General features: G+C 45.8%; 1 protein-coding gene across 7 annotated transcripts in view; it reads left to right on the top strand.

Annotated features, from left to right (window-relative positions):
- MBP (myelin basic protein) overlaps nucleotides 1–17096 on the top strand; it is a 149987-nt gene that overhangs the window by 54847 nt on the left and 78044 nt on the right. For all 7 annotated transcript variants that reach the window (XR_002518582.2, XR_002518581.2, XM_009192935.4 and 4 more), the window contains one exon: nucleotides 7645–7732. Coding sequence is in view for 5 of the 7 variants with exons in the window: in XM_009192935.4 (XP_009191199.1) it covers nucleotides 7645–7732 (88 nt within the window). In the remaining 2 variants the exon portion in view is untranslated. The remainder of the gene's footprint in view (nucleotides 1–7644; nucleotides 7733–17096) is intronic.

Genomic DNA, 17096 nt, shown 5'->3' with positions numbered 1-17096 from the left:
GCTGGGAAGATAGACAGTGTGTCTATCTGCAGCAAATAACAGGTCTTGGGAGATATAGTGTCTCCCTCTGGGGCAGGGCACTGGCATAGCTACTGACAATTCTAAATAATTCAGGTTTTCTATATGGAGGTTCCTTTCCTGCCACTCAACCCACTGCATGCAGACAGCTACCTGGGCCCATTCACATGGCTCCTATGTGAACTGGGTATTAGGGAACCCATGCCAAAGTGGTGAAATGTTGCTACTGCTGTGAAGAATAACTCGCCCTTTGTCTCTGACCCAGGAATCTCATTCCTTCATGAGCATCCACAAAACTTAGCTTTCGAGTAGATAAAATCTCAGATGTACCACTGTTCTTAACATAAACCTAGCATTGACTTTCCTTGTAAAACTAGATAATGCTGAAATTCCTTTTATAATCCAGCCTTTTTATATATATACATATAAAATACTTATAAAAATGTAAAGAGAGCAAAAATATGTAAGATGAAAAATTAGCCGGTTTACCTCTACCTGATACCTTTGACTTTCTGGGATTGGAAATGAAATTTGCTGAACAGATTCTGGATCCTGAAAAGGTATTTGGAAGTATTCGTTCTCAACTCAAGTTTCATTAGAACTCCTAGAAATGTCTGATGTGGATTAATTGGAGAGGAATCTAAGACAGGGCAATGGCAGTGGGCGAAGATTCCAAAAGAACACGTTGCTGCCAGCGAGGAGGGTTGACCACTGCTGACAATGGCTGAACAGGCCAGGCGTCCTAAAAGCAGTGAGCTTTCCTCCAGAGAAACGTGCACATTTGCAGTCCTCATAATGATGCCGCAGGATGGGGACCATTATCTTCATGGGGAAATTGAGGTGGAGGGAGCTTGACTCGCTTAAGATCTCACTTTGAGTAGCTGCGCTGCGGGCGGCACCGCATCCCCCTGGTGCACAATCACCTGTTCCTGCTGCCACACCAGGAGTCCCAGGCCAGAGCCCCTGAGAAGTGGCTGTGATGGTTCTGGGAAAGAAATAAGGGCTTCTTCTGATAACAGTGTCAAGCTAAGAGGCTACTGGTCTGCATTTTCAATAGTTTTGTGTGCTTCTGCAAAAAAGCAGTTTCCACTTACTGAATGCTCTTCCCAGTGACCACACAGAAAAGTAGGATTATAACGTTCATTTCAAAGCTGAGCAGACAGAAAACTTAATTATTTTCCCTGTTACTCAGGCAGTCAGCTTCTGAGAGCCTGAGGTCTTGGCTGTCATGCAAGTAATGATTTTGATACGGCGTACATGTGTTGAAGACCCTGATGCCCTCGAACTATTTTCTGCAAAGATCTGGGTGGATTAGATCTGTCTACGGCAGGGAATATGGCAGAAGGTAAAGAAAACTTAAAGAAATGTCTGCCTTTTAGTAGCATCCCCTCCAAAATGACCTAAGGCTCAAAATACCTGTGGTGCTGTGAGAAACAACAGGCCATGTTCAGATTTGTGCATAGAAATAAGATGAGAATTATGAGGCAGGAGGTGAGGGGAGGTGGGTGTGTACGCCGGCAGGATCCTGAGCCTTTAAAGGCCAAGCAGCTGGCATAGAGGTGCTGCATATGACTGTGTCACCTATGACACCATAGGAAGTTTCAGCTGGGTTTGTTTTGTTTGTTTGTTTGTTTTGTTTTTTAAATAAGGTCAGTCGAGTATAAGATTCAGAAGGAACATGTTGCTTTAAGGAAGGGGGAAGACAGTTGCAACTTCTCTTGTTAAACATCCTAGGAATTTTAGAAATATGAATCACTGTGTAATTTTTCTTCTGGGAAATCTCAGAAAAAATAAACACGGTGCATTTCCTACATTGACACTCTCCAGTGTGACAGACAGGGCTTGGCTTACCATGTTTAATTGGACAGTCGCCATCTGACATTCCGGACTTGATTTTCTAGCTTTATTTTTGAAGCACCTGATTTGGCTTACTACCTTATTTTCTTTGTATGCTCAACTCCTGGGCAGGGTTTGGTGCAAGCATGGGTGGGAACGAGTGGGTGAGTGGCAAGGTACTGAGGACACAGAACCAGATAAGACTTTTATCTGCTTCTAGGCCAGTGATTCTCCACTCAAGGCTTCGAGTGTCCAAGGAGAGAATATAGTCATGGGTTCTTAGTTTCTGTTTCTGGTTGGGTCAGTAAAGCCCCTTCCTCATCCCTCTGTTCTGGTTATCACTAGAGACAGAAACTTACATGGCTTCAGGTTGCTGAAAGCCTAAAACAAAACAAAACAGAATAGCAACAACAAGATAAGATGGGCTGGACAAGCTTAGGACATCTCGGGAAATGCAGTTGTTTTTTTGTTTTGTTTTGGTTTTTGTGTTTTTTTTTTGAGACAGAGTCTCGCTCTGTCGCCCAGGCTGGAGTGCAGTGGCCGGATCTCAGCTCACTGCAAGCTCCGCCTCCCGGGTTCCTGCCATTCTCCTGCCTCAGCCTCCCGAGTAGCTGGACTACAGGCGCCACCTCGCCCGGCTAGTTTTTTGTATTTTTTAGTAGAGACGGGGTTTCACTGTGTTAGCCAGGATGGTCTTGATCTTCTGACCTCGTGATCCGCCCGTCTCGGCCTCCCAAAGTGCTGGGATTACAGGCTTGAGCCACCGCGCCCAGCCAAATGCAGTATTTTTTAAGGGAATGAAAAATTCTCAAAATCAGTTCTTAGCTGTGTTGAATAAAGCAGCCTGTGGTGGATCATGACTCCGAGTCTAACATACAACTGGTTTTGCAGGTGAGAGTCACTTTGTAACATGTTTCAACACCTTCCTCTCGTGATAAGCAGTTTCTAGTCTGAATCAGGACTTTGAGAATACGCTGTATAATGTTTGTAGCAATATCAAGCAAGTGTTTTCTTCTCTCTCAGCCTTTTTTGTGGTGATTAGAAACTTACCCTCTGGGCCATTCCTCCTGAAATTGCCACCTCCAGACCATCAATCTTGTAAAAATGTAAGGCTAATTATAAGCGTATTTTCACCTACAACGTGTGTGTGCGTGTGTGCATGTGTGTGCCGTGTGTGCACGTACGTGAGTAGCTGTACCTAGTAGGAGATCTCTCAGACTTGGCTGGATGCTCTGGCTACGCAGAAAAAAGCAGCTGAGTGGGGTCCTCAAAACCAACCAGGATTCCACCCGCCGACGCCCTGGCTGTGACTGCTTTGGGAAGTTTGACTCCATGCTATCCTTTGCTTCTCCACCTGGTTCTGATGAAGAAAACTGAATTGCGCTTCTGGGTGGCAGGAGAGGGTGGACCTCTGAGTTCCCAGGGCCCCTCCGGTCACCTGTTCCAGAGCCCCGTCCCGGGCCACGCTGACCCCAGGGAAAACTCGTCACTTAAGGGTTAGAGGTCAAGGCTGGGTAGAGGTTTTTTGTTTTTGTGTTTTTACACACAGAGAAAATGAGACTAATTACTGGCGTATAATAGATTAGGAGACTATCATTTCGTTTGTTCCAAAAAAAGATACACTTTTTTCTCTGTCGTCTTTCACCATGCGTGTTAACGTCCCGAGCTGTTCGTGCTCCTTACGATGTAGGGGAATGTATTCGCTTCCTGGGGCTTCTGCAGCAGATTCCCACACGCCTTCTAAAATTGTTATGGATAAGAAATAGATTCTTACACAGGTCAGCGCCCACATATTTAGGCTGATGAAAAAGAAAATTGCTACAAATAGTATGAAGCAGCCATCCTTGCTTGAAATGCATGTCGACACCTGCAGTCACAGGTTCCATTTGGACCCAGACTTGAACTCTTTTGGGCAATGACGCAGGGGGGCCTGAGCCGCCAGGACCCATCCCCTCTTGTAAGTCTGAGCCCCGTCTGCAGGAAGCTCTTGTTTTATCATCATGAAAATCACATCACTTTTGACACATCATCTCCATTATTCGTTCTGCTAGAAGACGTTTTGCTTACAGGAAATGTGTTCATCGTAGGGGAATATTTTATATTTTTGGAATAGCAATATCGGGTGTCAAAAACAAGCCTTATATTTGAGTAGAAATTAGTCATGAAATTTCCCAGGCCAGTGTGTACTTTCTGCACACGTGCTGTGTCCCTGTATGATCTAGAGATGTTGAACTATCACAGAGTTGAGTTGAGAAGGTGGAGAAAACGGCAGCTTCGGAGTCCTGTCTGCCATCACTATTCAGGGTCTACCTGTGGCCACTTTGGTGTGAGGGATAAATACAGTGGACGCACCATCGCGGTGGGACCGACATGGGCACAGGCTGGCGCACAGGACACAAACTTCCTCTTCACGCTTTTGCTGCCCACAGCCTCAAAACCAGCCTGGGAAGTGGATACAGAGAAGTGGCTGCTGCTAGGTTACCCCCTCCACGCACTTAAAGCTAGGTGATGTGATGTAAATACCAGCTTTCACTCCGCATCTGAAATGCCGCATTTCTAATATGCGGCACTGTTCTGCTCTCCAGTGAGAAGGGCTGCCCACGCCAACGGGAAGACGCTACTGGTCCTCGCCATGTCCCGCTCGGAGAGACATTAAACATGAAGAAAATGCATCTATGATGCGTAACAACGGTAGCTGAATCGTACTTAATTAATTAGTTCTTAAATAACACTTATTATTTTGTAATTAGTGAAGAATATGATCTGCTACTAGCATAGCATAGAAGCTAGATGTAAAAAAAAATATGACATGAATTCATAGCTGAGGAAGGACTATCGGGAAATTATTTATTTTCCAGGTTTTACTGTCTTCTAAAATTGACTGGATAGATATGAAAAGTGTACATAGTCAGCTGTCTTTGACTCCCTCTGCTGAAAGAGAGACAATCCATTTTAACTATGTTTAAAAAGCTCTCGCTGGGTGCCAGGCACTGTGCTAGGCGTGAGGGATAGGAAGGTGTGTAAGGCATGGTTCTTGTTCTCAAAGAGTTCACCGCGTCACAGGGAGGTGAATAAAACAGTGGGCTGTTCTGAGTTTCTGTAATAGAGACACATGAAAATCCGCAGAAGGTCCCAGGCTGCTGGGAGCCTGGAAGCCATGGGGGTGAGGTCAGAGGCCCCGAGGTGAGGCCCCCAAGGCTCAGCTCTGTGGTGGTGGCTGCTGCTGTTTGTCCTGTAGAGGCTGAGAGTGTTTATTTCAGTCCTGGGAAAGTTTCTGTCCCACTACATCTCTAGCAATGCCAGAAATCAGTTTTTGTTCTACTTGGTTGTGTTAAAAAGAAATCTCATTTTTGTTTTGCTCTGTATTTCTTTGATTACTAGTGAGTTTGAACATTATCTGCATTTCATTGCTTATTAGTAACTGTCTCGTGGGACTCTGGGACTCGCCATCTGGAAAGCAGCAGCTTGGTTTCTACACCAGCCAACCAGCAACAGAAGCCTGGCAGGTGCACACAAAGTTACAACAAACGTAAACACCTTAATTGTCATTCTAGAATGATTGTAGAATTGTCATTCTAGAATCAGGCAACACCTCTTTCTACAAAACAGAATGAGTGCTCCGATGAGCCGAGCAGAGGAGGTTGGTTTATAAACAGAGACTGAAGAAAGCAGACACAGAAAACAAAATGCAGGCGGATGTGTGGGTGGTTCCAAGATGACTTCCCTATAAAGGTTAAAGCAGACAGGACTTCCTCATCATCTGGGCTAAACCTGGCCTGCTTGGAAATTGGGCTGTTACCTCTCCTGATTTCTCAGAGGGTCAAATAAACATCTTCATTTGGGCTTGGTACCACACTTCACACCGGGAACGTCTGCTGGTCCCAGTGCAGGAGCTCAGTCCAAACCAGTGTCCTCTTACCAATTTGATTTCACAACGTGAAGGCAAATTCTTCCCTCCTCAATTTTGTGAGTCTAAAATGACCCATGTGTTTTTTATCTGTTAATCACACTAGAGAGCACTGCATTGTGGAAACAGTGCCGTGGACATTGGTTGGTGGGGACCTCGCCCACCCATCCCCTCCTGTCTGCCCAGGGATGGGAATGGATACAGACACACACATACACACACACAAAAGCACACACACACACACACACACACACACACACACACACACGGGACAGAAGGTTTCCAGAGAGGGCTCTTAGTGACCAGGAGGCGGAGTGTGGGGCCCTGGCTGGTGTGAGCTCAGAGGGCTGGACTTCTCTCCAGGAACAAACAGCCTGCAGTACATAAGTGAGTCACACTAGGTCTGAATCAGACTTCAGGGTGGTCTTAATGGCTGTGCCTGCCCCTCTCTCCAGAAAGAAAAGAATGTAAAATTGAGACTCTGCACATCTTATGGTCCTGGGTTAAAAGCTCCTAGGAAATGAGAGATTGGGTGGAAAATTGGTACAAAGTTAAGTGCAGAGACCAGGGTGGGGCGCTGCAGGGAGCGGCACCCGAGAGAAGCAGCCTCCCAGTGCTGCTGGTGGGTGGCACCAGGACCAGTGCGGCTGCCCACAGCACTGACGCCCGCTCAGTGAAAGGCTCCAGTGTGACTCATTCCTCCTCCAGAAATGCTCCTTGCCCGTGTGCATTCTGAGAACTGAACAGGAATTAGTGCAACACGGTTAGGATTGAAAAACACAAATGTGAACAAGCTGGCTGGTGGTCGTGGAGCCTGGCGAGGTGTGAACAGTAACTGAAATGCCAGCGGGCTATGCAGGCAGCTCTGTGCCTGCTGTCACGACGTCACCTCCAGGATCCCTCTTTCCCTGGCAAAAGCAGGAAGGAGCGTATCATCCACAGTGTGATGCCATTTACGTGAAGACAGAAAGGAGGGAAAAGAATACACGTGTCATTGTCTGAATGTGCCCAGATGATTGTGCAAAGTCTGGAAGAAGCTGGGAATGCCGGCTGCCTCCCAGAGGAGGAGGGGGCATCCAGGAGACCCCGGGGTTTCAGCGCACAGCCGCTGTGCACTTTCCAGAGCGTTTGAATCATTCAGTGTGCAAGTGTGACATTTCAAAATAGTCAAGTAAATTTGATTACAAAAATATCAAGAAGCTGAACCATATCTTCTCTGCACTGGTGATCGAACTATGTACTGAAAATTTTAAACTCAAAAAACAAGCTCACACTGCCATTTGGGCCCCAAACAACAGGCAAAGGGAGGCCCAGGGAAGAAACTCTGAAGCTGAAGATTCCCAAAGCAGTGGCCAGGGGCCTGGCCCCCGCCCCCCACAGCAGGCTGCTTCCTCCCCCGGAATACAAAGGTGCCTCCGAACATCAGGTTCGTTTTCTGTCCCTAAAAGGGCTCATTCTTCCATCAAAGTGGTGCTGACTGGTTCCAGTTATCCAAAGGTGTCACTGGAGAAGTAAGGCTTGGTGTCAGTTCTGCTGCACAGTGTCACTTAGAATCTAAAGCAGTAACTATGTGGGCTCACCCTTGGCGTGTAGCTAATTTATTTTACCTAGGCTGATATTCCAATTTTTTTGTATAAAACTAAACCAACTGGGTCCAGAAAGTGTTTAGGTGCTTAGGCAGAGAAAACAAGCCAGAATTCAGAATTCAGAATCCTGCACAGAAAACCCTCCTGTGAACCAAGGCTCTATATTCTATCTTGAAAACAGGCATGAAACCGATTGTCTGATAAAAAATGTATAAAGAGACAAATGCATTACCCAATTGCTTTGTTGATAAAACAGTTTATCTTAAGAAAAGTGTTTGTTGTGTTTTCTTTTTCCAGAATGGTGAAACTAACAGGGGAGAACCTGAAAAAAAGACAAACCTGGGTGAACTTTCACGGACAACCTCAGAGGACAACGAAGTGTTTGGTAGGTGACGCAGACGTCGGCAACATGGCGCCACATGGTGATGGCGTGCACCTGCACGCTCACTCGGGGAAGCCTTTGATGTTTTAATTGCATGGGTGATCTATGGATCTGTTCTCATTACTAAAAACATAGAGGCTGGGTTCATTGCTTCATGTCTGTAATCCCACACTTCGTGGGGTCTATGCTAGAGGATCACTTGAGCCCAGGAGCTCAAGACCAGCCTGGGCAACATATGAGACCTTGTCTCTACAAAAAATAAATAAATTAGCCAGGTGTGGTGGCATGCATCTGTGGCCCCAGACACTTGGGAGGCTGAGTTGAGAGGATCACTTGGTCCCAGGAGGGCGAGGCTGCAGTGAGCTATGATTGCACCACTGCACTCCAGCCTGGGCGACAGAGCAAGACCCTGTCTGAAAAAAATTAAAATGTCAACTGCGTAGATATGTGGCAGATAGAGCCCCTTCCTCCCCTCCCACAATCCTTCCCCATCTCAGTTTTGTTTTTGCTTGTATGCCTTGTTGCATACATAGACATTCAGCATTTCCCAGGCTTTGCCTCACTATATGGTGTTTCTCTGATCATCTATTTGTCTAACCCTGTGTGAGCATCGGGAAGCCTAGCAGTGCTCGTAAAAAATAACTAATGAGGAAATGAAATTGCACCAAAGCCTGGATGCTGTAGTGTTTATCTTAACCACAAAGGGTGACTCAGAAGGCATTGGGAAATAACTGTTGTCTGCAGAATTTTACTTTTCTGTATTGCCTTATTGAATATAAATTGCCTTTACATATTTTTATGGTTTGAATGTGTCCCCCAAATTTCGTGTGTTGGAAGTTTTACCCCTACATTTCTATGTTAATTGGACATGAGGCCTTTGGAATGTAACTAGGAGCAGAGACCTAGTCATCAGGGCACTGGGGTGGGGCCCCTGATGAGACCAGTGGCTTTGTAAGGAGAGGAAGAGAGGCCTGAGCCAGCTCTCGCTCTGTATCACCATGCGATGCCACCCATTGTGTCATGGCACACTCACCCGAAGCTGAGCAGATGCCAGGCCATGCCCTGGGACTTCCTGGCCTCAAGAACTGTGAGGAATAAATTTATTTTATCAATTATCCAGTCTCAGGTATTCAGTTATAGCAACAGTAAATGAACTAGGACGGAATCTTAGCATTCATCTTTGTTTCTGCTTCCCCTCTGAGTAAATGACCATGTTCTCATTTGAGGTTTACATTAATGCGATTGGATCCACTTTTCTCATCATGACACTGAGGCTCAGTGACTTGCCCAAGACCACAGGGCTATGCGGGTCCCCAAAGCAGGCATGTTCTGCTGTGCACAGCTCTTTGATTTTCTCCATGTATTCCTAAAGCAAAGAGAAAGAGGGGTGGAATGCGCAGATCCTGAGAACTCACTGTAGGTTGAAGGAAAAAGGAGGGATTCTGCGGCTACTAAAATCCTCATCCCTTTCCCCGAGATCAGCCCACCCTGTAGGTCACAGACGACACTCAAGGCAAACAGGCTTCCAGGCCACATTCTCTTTATGGAAAGGCCTTTCTCTATACTTCACCTGTTAGTCAAGATAATTTATGCCGGTTTTTTTTTGTTGTTGTTCCTGATTAACTTGTTCTTTTTCAAAAGTCCTTTCTTTTCTATAATGCCATCCTTCTTGAGCGAGCATATATAAAATAGATTTAGTGTTGCCCACTGTTTCGATATTTTAAGTGTCCATGAAAATCAGCATAACCCAAAGGCCCAGAGACTGAAAGCAACAAGGACTCCTTCACTAGAAATGAAACAGGCAAGTACAAAAGGGACTCAGTGCTCTGCTGACTTCTGCAGACTTTTACGATCTTTATAGGAATTTTCCCGGAGGCCTGAGCGTAACTTGCTGCCTTCAAGTAGTGGGGTTTCCATCCTTAGTGGCAGGGGAAGAAGAGGAAGGAGTTGAAGGCAGCCGCGTCCGTGACTAGGAGCAGCAGCGCGCACTCTGGAGCACACTGAGGGTTTCCTAGAATAGACACGCTGTGAGTTTGAATGGGATGTCTTGATGATTTTAAGAATAAATCTGCCTATAAAACTGTAGAATAAAAATTCATTTAGATGATCTCTTTGCTCATACATTTCAGCTACATATATAAAGACATAATAGAAAAGCACGAAGACAAATGTCCAATTTTAGGTTTTACACGTAAATAAAAGTGAGTTCTAGAATTATTTTGGTTAAGCCTACTGATTTTTTTAAGTAAACATCATCTTTATCATTATTCCCCTAGCTAATTCCTTTTAAGATTATTAGTGACATTGGGAGTGGTTCTGTTACCATCAAATACACACACACACACACACACACACACATATAGGTATATATACAGCATGGATACAATATAACGTAAAAAGGTCTTCTATACTCAGCCCTTTCCTTACACTATGAAGATGATATAATTCCTGAAGCCCTTCCAAACGCAGCCCTCCTTAACCTTTTCAGAGAGATACTGAGTTTGGACAGTTATTATCTAGGATTGAATGTGAAAACTACTGGAAGTGATGGAACTGCAGAATATTTCCATCATTTCACAAACTTGGGTTGTGTTTTGATAGGAAGAGCCATACTTCTGCCTGTTGTGTTTACTGAGATGTTCCCAGGTCCTTGGACACTGGAGCAAGGCTCACATATCTGCTGAATGAACTTCGCTCCCACATTCCAAGCCTTCCTGCCTGTGAGTGTGACCAGGAAGCAGTTCCCCAAGAGTCACCTTCAGGCCTCTGCAGCTGACGCCTGATTCAGGTTGAGTCAGAACGAAGGGGGAAGTGGGAGGAGCTTGTGGTCAGAGGCGTCCTGATTTCATCCCACCCCGGGGGAGGCTGGCCCAGGAGGCCTCTGCACTCGCTGTTTAACAATCCCAAGTGATGCCCACCTGGAAGGGCCTATTGAGTTGTGAGGCTTTTGCTATTGACCTGAATAATTTCCCATTCCTGACCCTTTCCTGCAGCGTGCAGAACTCTACTCTAAAGGCACAGAGTGCTGAAGGAACAGAAACTAAAATGATCTTGGCTATTAGTCTTGACTGTATAACCTTGGAGGCATATATGCAATTTCTTTTTAAATTGTAATGTACAAAGTGACTCTAAATGAGAGCAGCAGTTCCCTGCCACTTTAGGAAAAGTTCTTTCCTTGACGGGAGAGTAAATCCCGTAAGTACAATAGGAACCACTCTTGATGTCCCGTGAGCACTAGGCATCCGTGATCGTGCGATGGTCATCTCTAGGTTCTTGGCAGCCGTTTCATCCACGCATCAGAAGAATGAGCGAGGAATGTGAGACAAGGGCAGAAAGCCATCATCTTTAGCCAACCACCTCTGCAGGACACTCATACCTAAGATCTCTGTGGCGTCAAAAGGCAATAGTGTTGTATTTCAGCTGAGAAGAGAGTCCCTGAGTGAACACTGATTGACGCATTGAAGAGAAAAGTTTGTGCCAGGCGCTGACTCTGGCACGGATGCCATCACTATGGTTCACACATTGAGTGCTCAAAACCGCAAACAGACAACTAAACCAGCACAGCCTTCCTCCTCGTCTCTGTGAAGGCCAGAGCCGGTCATTTTCTTAGCTATCCACTTTGAAATTTTATTTGCCCTTCATCTCCTGGTAAAAATCCCACCAAAGGATTGTTTTCAATCTAAGTAAATAACTCGTGAGAGCACACTTGCAAATATCTTCTGTGATTTTTTTTTTTTTTTTTTTTTTTTTGTGACAGCTTTGTGGTTATGCTTAAGACTGTTTTGCCTAGTTACAAAAGGAGGAAGAAAACACTTCAAGACATGACAACCTAGAGAACTGGGTGTTGTCTGAGCTTTGGGGAAGCAGGTCATTTTGCGGTAGACCAGTTGCTGCTAAGTGTTTTCTGACCCACACCCCCACGGGCAGTGCACACACTGTCCTCCTCTGTAGAAACCAGGCAGGAGTCAGTCTCCACCTCTCCTCCCACTGGAGGCAGGAGTGGGAGCTAAACTAATGGTCGGGCTAAACTAAAAGCAGGCAATTCAGTTGAGGTGAGTGAAGTCTTAGGTCTTCCTAAATTATACTAAGGAAGGAGAGGAGTGGCCAAAAGAGGGCACTACTGCCCCGGCGACTGACTGTGGTTCCTCTCGGCCAGGACCGGCATCTCAAAGGCAGGCCTGGAAGGATGTGGACTCCTTGTCACATGTAAGCTAGTTCACTCCACATGTGCCACAGAGGAAGGATGTCCTGCCATGAAAACATCACCATCCCGCATCTGTGTTCGCTGTGTCCATTTCACGGGGCCAAGTCCTGAGTGTACAGCATGTAAGGGCAAAACCCCGTGAAGAGTCATGAGGAAAACATTCACGACTTCATTGCTCAGACAGTGGAGATAGAGATACCTGTGTTTAATGTTTATTTAAAAAGTATTCATCCCAGAAACATTTAAGTACATATATTGGTGTGTGCGTGTTTTCACTCTTCTTTATTTTATAAAGCTTGAGTTAGCTGATGCTAGGAAAAAAGACCAGGAAACAGTAAAATGTAAATAAAATTGAGAAGATGAAGTGAAGGAAGACCATAAACACATCAACCACATGACAACGGCCGCAGGGAGCCCCACGTTTCGCTCTGAGCTGCCCAGTTGCCCAAGTGGAAGGGGACCCCAGCCAGCCTGAAATCTCTCATTTCACACAGCAGGTGGCAGAGTCCTACTGCCTTTTAGCTGTGTTCATTTTGCCAATGAACTCCTCTTTTTGTGTCTTGGTTTCCCCATACGTAAGTAGGAGTAATCATAAAATGACCTGTGAGTGAGAAACAAGTTGACACATGTGCACGTGTGGGACTCTCCCATCTCCTCGCAGTACTCAGTGAACATGGGCTCGTATTTTCAGAGAGAAGACTCCAGACATTTTTTGAAGGATTCAGAGCTTTGTTTAACAAATACTAAGAACTTTACCTGCTTAAATTTTTATCACAGATAAAGAGTCACATGGTAGTTAGCGACCTCAAGGTATTTTTATAGCACATGTGGAGATTAGTTTTGTATAGTTATTGATTGTAATGGAATTCAGTAAGAGCCAGTGGTGCAACATCAATCTTCAGCATTGAAAGCCAAGATCCTTATGATCCCTGTGTCTAGCCATCAGAGAACCTGCTATGATCCACAGACAGAATTACAAGAACTTGGGGTCCCTTCCCAGAGCCAGGACTTTGATAGGCATTTCACAGCACAGAGTTCCAGGTCCCAGGCTCTGAGAAAGTCCCAGGAGGAGTTCTGAGTGACTGGTTGCTGAGGCACTGTGTGCCTCTGTTCCATTCAGGGTCGGCGGCAGCCTCAAGAGAAGAAGACAGACTCCACGTGGGAAACAAGCGGGTATGACCATTGGCTCTGCCATCAACTCTCAATGCAACTGGGGGTGCAGCTTCATCTCTCTGTACCTCTGTTTCCTCCTCCAGAAAACAGGGTTTCCTACTGACCCTCAAGAATTGTTGCAAGTGCTCACTGAGAGAACAATTTGGCCCAGTGTGGTAGCTCATGACTGTAATCCCAGCACTTTGCGAGGCTGAGGCAGGTGGATCACCTGAGGCCAGGAGTTCGAGACCAGCCTGACCGACATGGGGAAACCGCATCTCTACTAAAAAATACAAAATTAACTGGCTGTGGTAGCACACACCTGTAATCCCAGGTACTTGGGAGCCTGAGGAGGAGAATTGCTTGAACCCAGGAGGCAGAGGTTGCAGTGAGCTGAGATTGCGCCACTACACTCCAGCCTGGGCAACAAGAGCAAAACTCCGCCTCAAATAAAAAAGAGACAGAGAGAGAGAACAGTTACACTACATTACAGGATGCTTTAACATCTCTACTGCTTGAAGCCACGTTCAGACAACGAATAATGAGTGCTACCATTCATTAGTAGTTTTCATGTGCCAGTGAGGACCTGCGTCACATCTGCCGTAAACATTCATTCATCATTGGCACCAGGATGTCCTGCCTATGTGATTTCACCATTCATTTATTAAATCATTTTTGAGCACCTCCAATGTGCCGTGCCATATACTGGAGGTGGAAGAGAGACGGCAGAGGTTAGAGAAAACAAAATAGAGAAATGGTGGGGCCAGCCCTAGGGAGTTCACACCGTTTGGGGGGTGGTTTAATATAGAAAGACATGAAAGGAGGGCATTTTTTTCTTTCATTGTTTTCTAGTGCTGGCCGTGTCATAATGCTATAAGGTAGAGTAAAAAGCTATGTCCTAAGTGAATGAAAAATACTTAAAATGAGATACACAGAAGTTCAGGAGAAGCCGCAGTGGAGATAAATTGGAGCATTTTGAAAGACTGAGGTGGTGACAGGGAGCGGGCAATGATTGGAGGGATGTGACCTGGACAGAGGAATCATACAAAGATTTTCATGTTTTGGTAGAACATCTGTCTTTCCAATGAAGATAGATTTTCAAACATCCAAGAGTAGGCTTAGAAGTTATTTAGATGAGGTTGGAAAAAAGTTTCTATGCTCTAAAAGTTGGAAGGTGTCCAGATACTATTCGGATCGACTCAGATATCACTGCCAACAAAAGAATCACCAGGTTCATGATTTTGGAAAGGAGAGTTTACTTCTTATAAAGGGCTGCAGCCTGCAAGGTGGCCATCCTGACAGGCTGGGAAGCAAAGCCTCCACCAGAGACGAGAGCAGGCACTTGGAGGGAGGGAAAGATGAGACAGGAGTTATGCTCAATGGGTTGGCCAAGTTTACGTACTCAATGGCTCATAGGAGAATCCTATGAATATTTATGGAGGAGTCCTAATGAATGTGTACTGAGTGAACATGTATGTTACATACAAGCTGTGTTCACTTTAACATTTCAAGGCATTCTAGTTAGGCCCTGTACATCAAGGGATGGAACAGGGGCACAAAGGCACTCAATGTACAGCCTCTGTAAACCCACCAGAGCAGGCGGTGGTCAGTGGTGTCTTAGCAGAAGAAAGTTACTGAAATCAGCCTCTTATCTAATCAGAGCTGCAGTTACAGCTTGTGGAACAGGGGGATCTAGCATCATCTCATTGTCATAGCTGCAATTGTTTTCATATTACTTACCTCAAGGCCAGTGCTTGTTTAGGTGAGAGAGGAAAGGAAGCACCCTGTGATGGTTCCATCCTGCCTTAACCCCTGCATGGCATTGCCTCAGGGCTGGTTTATAATTTGCTATCTTTTTTTTTTTTTTTTGAGACAGAGTCTCACTTTGTCACCCAGGCCAGAGTGCAGTGGCACCATCTCGGCTCACTGCAACCTCCGCCTCCCGGGTTCAAGCAATTCTCCGCTGAGACTACAGGAGTGCACCACCACGCCGGGTTAATTTTTGTATTTTTTAGTAGAGATGGGATTTCACCATATTGCCTGGGCTGCTCTCAAACTCCTGACCTCGTGATCCGCCTGCCTCGGCCTCCCAAGTGCTGGATGACAGGCATGAGCCACCATGCCCAGCCCGTAATTTGCTATCTTATTGCCACAAAGAGTTCATTCCATCTTGCCTGGAGGGGTAGGACCTTTACTTTATATCACCTTTCTAAGAGGCTGTTCCTGTCATATCTAACCACGAAGCCCACCTGTCTCCCATGCCACACTTCTTTATCCCACTGCCTTATTTCGTGTCCTTCACAATGGCCTTTTTTTATTGCATTTACACACTTAGTGTCTTTTTTCTTCCACAAATGCAAGCTTCTTGAAGGCGGAGCATCTCATATCTGTGCTGGCACTTATTTTTATTTTAATTGACTACCAAGTGGCAGCACTTAGCACTGAAGTAGACACACCAAACAAACGGCTTCTCGAGACCCATGTCTGCTTTCTGCATTTTGGTGTATTTTTACTTGTAATAATATTCACCTGATTTTTAAGCAAAAATATATTTATCGTCTTACACATGTTAAATTTGATTTATTAAAGTTAATTAATTTTAATTTTTAATTTTAATAATGTAATTCAGGTTAATTAGGATTAATTAAATTAATTATAAATAATTAGTGACTAATTTATAAAATTAAATTATTAAAATTAAAATTAATTATAATTAATTAAAACAGCTAATTGAATAATTAAAACTAATTAATGGGATTAGTTGATGAACTAAAAAATAACTCAACTACCTGACATAACTCTGTCCCTTTTTCAATTTTGAATTCAGATCTTTCAACCAATAACATTTTTCTAGGCTGTTTAATGGTCCTGGTTACTGTATTATCCTTTTAAATAGCTCCTAATATTCCATGTGATTGACAAACCATCAGTAATACAATCATTCCCCTATTGCTTTTCATTTCGGTTGTCTGGGCTACCAGAAGACATGCTACAGTTGGCACTTTGATTTGGGTAGGGTTTCTTCTTTCTTTTAATTGTTATAATAGGCTTCAGTCAAAGTAAGTGAAATGGCTAAATTATTTTCCCCGAAGTCGTGCTGGTGAACTGCCCTTCCCGTGGCTGCCCTTCCTGTCGCTTCCATCTTGGGGCAGCCTCAGGGGGTTGCAAGCTGGTGGGCTGTGGCTGGATGTGGTGGCCCTCAGGCAGGTCTCGTTATGTCCATATGGTGGAGGTTTTTTCTTTTAATATTGATGACATTTGGAAACGGTAAACTTTCCCATGAAAATGTTGAACTGCAGCATCTCTGGAAACTAAAGGTCTGGCCGTGGCGTTCTCCCGGCTTGGCTGCAGTCAGCTGACCAAGGAGCCCCCATCTCCAGGGCCCCCAGGTCCCCTGCGATTTTCCCCCCTCTACAGAATGAGCTGCCTGACCCCACAGGCCTGGAGCTGGAGACTTGGTCCCTCATCTGTTCGAGATTAAAATGACCCTGGGCACCATTCCAGTCACTACGGCCGTGTTCCAAGTTTGTCCACAATCTCGTTTCTTAAAGTGCTGTTTCTTTGGCTCAGGATTCTGCACGCGGGGGTGGGGGTGGGGCTGGAACAGCTCGTCCCCTGTGGGCATCGCATCAGCTGGAGGGGGCTGGGTTCATGCCCGGGGCTGGGGACTCCTGGAGGCCACTCCCTCCCGTGGCTGGCGAGCTATGCGGGGCGTTGCCCGGGTCTGGCCGGGTTGTCAGCCTGAACTGGTGCCCTGGGTTCTCCAGGTCTGGCCTCCCCGCAGCGTGGAGCTGCTGCGGTCCCAGGTGCGTCCTGATAGTCGAAGCCAGAGTGGAGCCATTTCTTCCATTCCGGTCCATTATCCATTATCCGGCCTCCGGTCCGCGTCCGGCGTCCATTATCCGGCCTCCGGTCCATTCCATTATCCCCGGCCCCGGCCCTCCATTATCCCCGCGTCCCCGTCCATCCGCGTCCGCGTCCGGCGTCCGGCGTCCATTCCATCCCCTCCAT

The sequence above is a fragment of the Papio anubis genome, chromosome 19, assembly GCF_008728515.1.
Source record: "Papio anubis isolate 15944 chromosome 19, Panubis1.0, whole genome shotgun sequence".
In the NCBI taxonomy this organism is placed as follows: Eukaryota; Metazoa; Chordata; class Mammalia; order Primates; family Cercopithecidae; genus Papio; species Papio anubis.
Note: the sequence above shows the minus strand (reverse complement) of the source record. Positions and strands in the feature narration are given on the sequence as shown.